The 8,351-nt window shown below is 57.3% G+C and overlaps 1 protein-coding gene across 1 annotated transcript in view; it reads left to right on the plus strand.

The window, feature by feature from the left end:
- The first annotated feature begins 222 nt into the window (after positions 1 to 222).
- Positions 223 to 8,351, plus strand: part of COL16A1 (collagen type XVI alpha 1 chain) — a 50,391-nt gene continuing 42,262 nt past the window's right edge. The window contains exons 1-11 of the mRNA XM_008066770.2: positions 223 to 263; positions 1,788 to 1,894; positions 3,829 to 3,903; positions 4,008 to 4,125; positions 4,936 to 5,059; positions 5,323 to 5,589; positions 6,174 to 6,254; positions 6,405 to 6,530; positions 7,280 to 7,333; positions 7,630 to 7,656; positions 8,193 to 8,228. Of these exons, the coding sequence (XP_008064961.1) occupies positions 1,822 to 1,894; positions 3,829 to 3,903; positions 4,008 to 4,125; positions 4,936 to 5,059; positions 5,323 to 5,589; positions 6,174 to 6,254; positions 6,405 to 6,530; positions 7,280 to 7,333; positions 7,630 to 7,656; positions 8,193 to 8,228 (981 nt within the window). The 5' untranslated portion in view covers positions 223 to 263; positions 1,788 to 1,821. The remainder of the gene's footprint in view (positions 264 to 1,787; positions 1,895 to 3,828; positions 3,904 to 4,007; positions 4,126 to 4,935; positions 5,060 to 5,322; positions 5,590 to 6,173; positions 6,255 to 6,404; positions 6,531 to 7,279; positions 7,334 to 7,629; positions 7,657 to 8,192; positions 8,229 to 8,351) is intronic.

Genomic DNA, 8,351 nt, shown 5'->3' on the forward strand with positions numbered 1-8,351 from the left:
GTCCTCCTCCTCCTCCTGCCTGGCGGCCGGTCCAGCTGTGTTCCATTAGCCGCCCTGGCAGGCCCCCAGTCCCCTGGAACCGCCCCTCTTCCCCCACCCGGAGTGGCCGGCAGTCCCCGGCAGGCGTGCACCGGGCAACACTCGGCCCAGAGCTCGAGCACCAGGAAGCTGAGCACCCGTGGCCGGCAGGGAGAGATGGAGAACCCCCAGTAGGCCTGAGGAGCCTGGATTGCTCAGCGAAGTGGGGGGACCCCAGGCCACTGGTAAGTGGGGATGCAGTGGGCTACCCCAGGGCACTGAACTGAAAGGCCCTTTCTGCCCCTGACTTGCTGTGTGACCTGGGGCAAGTGGCATCCCTTCTCTGGGCCTCAATCGGCTTCTCTCCCTGTCCCCAAATCTATGCCTCTGTGTTGGGGTGGGACATCTCCTTGGAAGCGTCTCTCCCTTTATCCCTGTAACCTTCCACTCTGGTTGGGGCCGGGGGTGTGGAGGCCAGAGATTGGGAGCCAGCAGGGCACATGAGCCCATCCATGTTCACGCCTTCACATGCACCCGCATGCCGCCCACAATTGGCAGCTCTTACATTGGCTGGCAGGAGGGGAAGGCGGGATACAGGATTTGAGAGGTGGGATGTGTGCACCACTAGGATGGGGTTGAATAGGGTGGGGGCACAGTTCTGTCCCGGGGAGGAGGAGCCTGGGATCCTAGCTCCAAATATATTGGGGTAAGGGGTCTTTCTGTTCTCATTTCCCATCCATGACCACGGTGGGGGGTCGGATAGGATTCTATTAGAATTGGAAGGAGTGAGGTCAGACTTGCATAAGGACTTCCCAATAGGAAGTCCTACTGGAAGAGTGAGCATAGTCTGGCTGTGTGCACGTGTGTATGTGCAAGCTGGGGTGTCTGGGTATGTCAATGAGCACGTGCTTCTGTGAGCACACCTGTGTGCAGGTAGGTTTAACGTATGCATACCAATACCATACATGTGCCTGTGTGTGCACATATCTGTGCACCTGTGTGTGTTGTACTAACACATGCACAGCTCTGTGTTTCTGTGTGTGCGCTGCCTGGCCTGGGGAAGGCCAGATGATGTATGGCTCTGCTGGCTACTTGCTGAGCCTGCATCGATTTATCTGGGGCCATCCATCAGGGTTTAATAAAACTAAAAGATGAGCATCCATCAGCGGGGGGCTGGCAATGAGGTCCGGAGCCTGTTGTACCCATGGGGGAAGCTTCCTTGGCCCACACACAGCCCTATGACATGTGCTAGGAGACTCAGCCCGGTCATCAGCCCCTGACCTTTTGGGTGCTGGGCAGAGCTGCCTGGACTGAGCTGGGTGCAGCTAGCCAGGCTCCAGGCTGATATGTACCAGGGTGCAAGCTGTTAATATATTGAATACTTCCAAGTGTCTTGATGAATAACCTCTGCCTCAAAACCCCTCACTATCCCACTTCCCCAGCCTTCTAGAATCCTCTAGACCTCTCCTCCACCCAGTAACTATCCACTGGCATGACCAGATGCTGCCTGGAGCCTGCTTCAGTGCTCCAGCCAGCATTCTGCTCTGCCTAGTCAGTGTCTGTGCCATACCGGAGGTTAAATATTTTGAATATCACCCTGCCCAAATCCTAGCCCAAGGCCTGTGGTTGGGCCCCTGAGAAGGACTCATGTCTGGCCAGACCTCCTGCCACCCCAATGCCAGGCCCCACGGGCTGGCCGCTGCTCACCCCATGTGGAGTTGTGCTGTGTGAACTCAGGAATCTGCCTTCCTGGTCTCTGTGGTTTCCAGGTGCTGTGGCTGTAGCCGACCTCTTTGGACCAGGATGTGGGTACCTTGGGTTCTTGGCTTGTGGCTGCTCAATCTCTGGGGTACCTTCAGCCATGGGGCAAATACAGGTGAGATGACACCAGGGCTCAGAGTACCATGGGCCTACAACTGGCTCCCTGGGGTATGGGGTCCTGGCATGTATTGGCCATGTATATGCGGTCACATGGGCATTTAGGGGAGAGTCAAGGGGCCGGGCTTAGGGTGGCCTGAGGTGTCTGCACACCGGCGCCTGTGTGAGGGGAGCTGGGAATGTGTATGTTTCTGCATATGCTTCTATCTCTGAGCATCTCTGTTTGCATCAGAGTCGCTCTGCATTTGTACGTATTCCTGTGTCTCTGTGTGTGAGAGAACAGCCCCCCTAATATGGAAACCCATCCTGTACACCCACTGCCGGGAGGGCCCGTGGGTGGGGAGGAACGGGCTGTGGGCTCTCCCTGCTGAAGGGAGCTGCATCCCCAAAGAGGCCCGAGCCCCTTGGATCCGTTTCCTGGTGGAGGATCCCTCCTCTAGCTCACATGCTCCTCCTCCTCACAGCTGGCCCTGAATCCCCAATAAAGGGCCCGCCCCGAGGCCCAGACTCTGGATGAGACAGAGGGTGCAGCTTTCCAGGGCCCAAAGCCAGGGGAAGTTGACCGGGCAACTCGCCCGGCCCTGCCGGGTGCCCTCTGGGCTCAGTAGCTCAGCCGCCTGGCCAGGCGGGAACAGAACTCCAAGAACCCAAATCCAGCTAAGGGAGGCGGAAAACCAAGGTGTGGAGTGAGGGGTGCACAGGGGTGAGCGTGGCTGCCTGCCAGCTGTGTGTGTTTCACGTGTGTGTGCACATAAGTGTCTCTGCATGAGTGTGTGAGCTTTGCTCTCTTCTCCCTCACCAGGTCCCCTGGGCGGAATGGGGCAGAGAATTTCAACATCTGTAAGGAATCTGGGCCCCTTGCCAAGGCGTGAGTCACCATGCTCTTCTATACTCAAGACAGTGATGGTCTTTCTGGCCAGACCCGGAGGAGGGAGACTCTAGCAGGGTCACTGGGCTCAGGGATCCTGGATTCCTTCTTCCACCCTGTCTAGGCAGGGAGTCCAATGCCAGCTTCTAGGGGCTGTCTTCACTGCCTTTGTCCCCCTGCCCCCTCTGCATCGATGGAGAGATCTTTTTGATTCTGGCCTCTGTAGCACTTTCCCCAGCCCCAGGGAGAGGAAGGCCGATGGCTGCCTACCTGTTCTTTCAGGACTTTGGAGGCATGAATTAAGCTCTCCCCTTCTTCAGGAGCCCTTGTCCCTTAATATGTCCTGCCTGGAGCTCCAAGGCACTGGTGGTACCCTTGAGCTGTGGTCCCCTCATACCCTGAGTCTCGTCTCTTTGTTTCACAAGATAGTTGTTCAGGTAAAAAGCCATTCTGTTGGCTGAACTTGTGTCTGGACTGCTTGTCTGCTTTGGATGTGGGAAGTGGGACCCCACCCACTGTTGAGAACACGTGTACCAACAGCTCATGTGATCCCTGGTGGCGTGGGCATCTATAAGTCACACATGTGCAGACATGCACATACAATTGTACATAACACAAAGTGTGCATGGAGCTGACATCTCCTTACCCCTGAAGTGTTCCTCTGCCCCCCACCTGGGTATCCGTCATGGAGGGGACACACGTATATGAAGCTCCCCACTCCATCTGTGTTCTAGGGTGGCCCAGAGTTTCTTTTATTCTCTCCCTTGCTGGCCTGGCTTCTGATATAGAGTATTGGGAGTTTGGATTCCTGGAGTTCTGGTCCCATTCTGTTGTTGATTCAGTAGTCTTGGTGCCAGGATTCCGTCTCTGGGCCCTAGTCTCCCCAACTATATGCTAGGGTCCTCCTGGTTCCCCGGGTAGCCAGGGTGCAACAGCCTCAAGGCAGGACTGAAAGACTGGGGTGGGGGTTATAAACTCACTCCTTCCCGGGTTCTCCAAGAGCGCAGCCACGCAGCTACTTGGGCCTGAGCCCACTTAGTGCCCCACTGACACCTCTCTTCCAGGTGAGCAGTGCCCACCTTCACAGCAGGAAGGACTCAAGTTGGAACACAGTAGTGACCTGTCAGCCAATGTGACTGGTGAGTGTCTGTCTTACCCTGCTGCCCTCTTGACTTTCTCTGGGCGTGGTCTGTACCCCTCTCCACCTGCCCAGCAGAGCTCTCACCTGGTGTCTCCCTCAAAGGCTTCAACCTCATCCGTCGACTCAATCTCATGAAGACGTCTGCCATCAAGAAGATCCGCAACCCCAAGGGGCCCCTCATCCTGCGGCTGGGAACGGCCCCACTGACCCAGCCCACACGGTAATGACATCATTGCGGTCACCGTTATCCATACTGGCCTCAGCCACACTCCCCGGCAACTCTGGATGTGGGGCCTAGGCACGGGACCTCTCTGTGGGTCATTTCATCCCACCCCTGTCAGGAGTCAACCTGGTCTCCACCCCTGGGGCTTGCAGGGTGGGCTGACAGGCGGTGCCTGGCAGACCCACTCTCTGTCTCTCCCCTATCTCTGGCTAGCTGTGGGTAGGGATAGGTCTGCATCCTGTGGGCATTGTGAGAACTCAGGGCGTGGGCAGAACCTTGGCAAGAGTGGGGTGTGTGTGGTGTGTGTGCACCCACGTGTGTGACGTCCAAACTCCCACAAGCCCTGGGTGGTCTGGCCTCTGCCTAGCTCTCTGACCTCCGCTCCCAGCATGTTCCTCTTTCCTTCCTGCTCTAGTCATGCTGATCCCTTCCCTCTTTTTTCAGCATCTCCCCTTCCATACCAAGCCCAGTTATTCGCTCTAGGTTGTCCTGGATTCCTTGGAATTGCTTACCCAGACTGCAGTGCAGTCGTGAAATAGTCATTCTGGGGTTCTTCGTTTATGGCCTCCCTGCCTCCGTCAGACTCAGAGGCTCCACCAGGGCAGGCACCGCTCTGTGTTTTCTCCACTGTTGTTCCCAGCAGCCTGACCCACACCTGGCGCATGGAAGGCACTCAGTGAAGGGGTGGAGACTGCATGGATGTGTATGTGTGTGCATGTCTCAGGGAGACTTACCAGTCCTGCCCAGGGTGGGCAGCATCTGAGCCCTCACTAGAACCTTGGGGCACCCTCCCTGCTCCATCTGCAGACGCGTGTTCCCTCGGGGCCTCCCGGAGGAGTTTGCCCTGGTGCTGACACTACTGCTGAAGAAACACACCCACCAGAACACGTGGTATCTGTTTCAAGTGACTGACGGAGATGGGTATCCACAGGTGAGCCCCCTCCCCTCCTCATCCTTATTGCTTCTTGGAACATCAGGTAGTACCCGTACCAACCCTTGGGGCTATCCCCAGCCCACCAGTCCCTCATTCATTTGGGACGTGCTGCTTCTTGGCCCTAGCCAGCCTTCTTCCCTTTCCTGTCAATCCTGCTCTGTGTTCCCTCCCATGAAAGAGGTTCCCTCCCCTTGCCCTTTGCCGTACCGTGGCCCTGGCACTTTGGATCTCTGACCTGCCCCTTTTCCAATTCTGCACAGATTTCCCTGGAAGTTAACAGCCAAGAGCAGAGCCTGGAGCTCCGGGCCCAGGGCCAGGATGGCGATTTTGTGTCCTGCATCTTCCCAGTGCCCCAGCTCTTTGACCTGCGTTGGCACAAGCTGATGCTGAGCGTGGCTGGACGTGTGGCCTCTGTGCATGTGGACTGCCTCTCAGCCTCCTCCCAGCCTCTGGGGCCCCGGCGATCCACGCGGCCTGTGGGTCATGTGTTTCTGGGCTTGGATGCTGAGCAGGGCAAGCCCGTCTCGGTGAGTGCCGGGTCAGGCCCTGGCCTCACCTCCCGCCTTCTAGGAGCCTGAGGGAGCTTTCCAGAGTCTGTGTCCTACCAGGTCCTTCCTTTCTCAGAATCCTTCCATGACTCCTTGTTGCCCTCCAGATGTAGCCTAATTTATTAACCTGATTCAAGCCCCTTCATGATCTAGTCCTTATAAGTGTCTGCATCATTGTCTTCCTGGACATCTCTCTGTGCAGCTCTGCTCTGGTCAATTCCTCCTCATCACTTTCACTCCGCCATGCCTTTGCCTATGCTGATACCGCTAGCTGGAATGCTTTTCCTTGCATGCTCATCTGCTGAATGTTTGCTAGCCCTTCAAAGCCCGGCCTGAATGGAGCCTGCTCCCTCTTGTTCCTCTGGGCCTCTTCTCCCCTTTTTCCTGCACGTGCAGTTTTGTTCTACCTTTGGTGAAAGCTGTATTTTTGATGTCTCCCAAGCCAGACTGAGAATACCCTGAGGTCAAATCCTGGGGTGGAGACATCTCTGTGCCTCCTTGGGGGCCAGGACACAGAGCTGTGTGATAAAATGAAGTGAAACTGACGTGTGTGTCCCCTGCAGTTTGACTTGCAGCAGGCACACATCTACTGTGACCCAGAGCTCGTACTGGAGGAGGGCTGCTGTGAGATTTTACCAGGAGGAGTGAGTGGCCTGGCTCTCAGACAATGGGCGGGGGTGGGGGCACTGCTCAGGGACACAGCATGCTGGAAATGGGGGTCTGGAGGGGTGCCTGGAGGTCTTAGGATGAGTTCACCTCTATACTGACCCCAGCCCTCCTCCCACACTGAGCAGTGCCCCCCAGAGACCTCCAAGGCCCGCCGGGACACCCAGAGCAATGAGCTCATTGAGATCAACCCACAGACTGAGGGCAAGGTCTACACCCGCTGCTTCTGCCTGGAGGAACCTCAAAACAGCAAGGTGGGTGGGCAGGGCAGGCAGATATGGGCACAGGCAGGCACAAGTTAGACTACTTCTTCCCTGACCTAACCGAGGTCTGCTACAGGATCAGCTGGCCATGTGTCCAGGGCGGGGAGGGCACCAGAAGCCCCTATAGGATCCAGGGAGAAAACCCACTGGGTGACCTTGTGCCCGCCTACCTGCTGGCATTGACATAGATATGCCCATTTAGCTCTGGCTCCGCCCAGACCCTCACTGATGCCACCCAGACCCATCTGATGAGGGCAGGACCAGGCTTGCCACCCTCCACTGGCAGTTTCTCCTACAGTGATGCCTGGGGTCAAAGGCCAGGTTGCGCTACTCCTTCCCCCAGAGCCAGTTCACTCACCTGGGCCTAGTGCCAGCCAATGCCTGGCTAGGTCTACACCCAGCACCATGGCCAGCTGCCCTGCTCACTCCCAGGTTCTTTGAAGGTGGCAGGGAAGCCCAGTTCCTCCCTCGGTCCCACCTCCTGGCTGGGCAGTCTCCCTGCCCACCCGGGCATCCTGCCTGGGCTTTGGCTGTAGGAACACAGGATCCCATTGATGCATGGCCTTGTTTTCTTCGACATCACATGGGTGGGGGGAAAAGGTGGGGGCAGCCTCGGAGGCCTGAGCTGGCCCTGGGAGGTGCCGGATGCCAGGCTGAGGGGCACCTGGGATCCATGCCCCCTACCTGGGTGTTCCAGAACTGCCCCCTCCCAAGTGTTCCCCTTTGCTCTGTCTGCTTAGGTAGATGCCCAGCCGACGGGAAGAATCAGCCAAAAAGCAGAAAGGGGAGCAAAGGTAGTGGTGGTGGGGGGGGAGCTGTGGTGCCCTCAGCCTGCCCTCTGTACCCTCCAAAACCCCTTGGATAAAGCACTCCACTCCCACTTTCTTCCCACTACCCCCACTCCTGGACAGAACTTAGGACATGTGGGTGTCAGCTCAGAGTGGGAAGGATGGATGGGGGTGAGGCAGACGAGAGCCTGGCCCTCTTTCAAGCTTCCACTCCTGCTGGTTCTCGGGTAGGGGCATTGGAAGCAGTACTCGGTCCCCTGAGCTCTCTGCCCATTCCCAACACCTCCCGCCCCTTTTCCCAGATCCATCGGGAGACAGCAGCCGATGAGGTAAGCCTCCCATTGGACTTCCAAAAGAGGGAAGGGTTGGCATGAACCCTTTGGACCAGGCAGCAGGCACAGAGCCTAGGCATGGAGGTGCTGATGCCTACATAGCTCCCAGCATTCCTTGGGAGCCCAGTGTTGGGTCCTGTCTGCCCATTGCCTCTCCCTGGGTTGGGAGCGGTAGCCCTGATGACATTCTTGCTGGATTGGCAGCAAATGGCCATGGGCATCATGGGGAGAGCCCAGCCCTCAGCCATAGTGCCCTGGATTCTGTGTCTCTGACTGCTTCAACATGCTGTATGACCCAGGCCCTCTGCTGTTCCTCTCGGGGCTTGAATTTCCTCATCTGAACAATGACAGCAGGGCTGAGTTGGTAGGAAATGAGGCGAGTGGTTTCCCTTATGGAATCCCTGCCTTCACGCTTCCCTTAGATTCCACCCAAGACACGTGTGATGTTCTGTGGGCTTGGTGGGGGAGATGGGGGTGGGGAGAGCTTGTCCCGGGGGCTCAGAATGACCTCCTGGCCTGTTTTTCCCTTTCAGTGCCCACCCTGTGTCCATGGTGCCCAGGAGAGCAATGTGAGTGAATTGAGGGTATGCGGCATGGGGTGGGAGAAGACTGGGAGTGGGCGTCGCCTAGAGCTGGCTTGGTGGCTTCCTGGTTGAGGACAAGGGGGTCTTTGTGCACTTTCACACACACCC

This window comes from Carlito syrichta, unplaced genomic scaffold (assembly GCF_000164805.1).
Source record: "Carlito syrichta isolate Samal-C Ts95f unplaced genomic scaffold, Tarsius_syrichta-2.0.1 Scaffold309100, whole genome shotgun sequence".
In the NCBI taxonomy this organism is placed as follows: domain Eukaryota; kingdom Metazoa; phylum Chordata; class Mammalia; order Primates; family Tarsiidae; genus Carlito; species Carlito syrichta.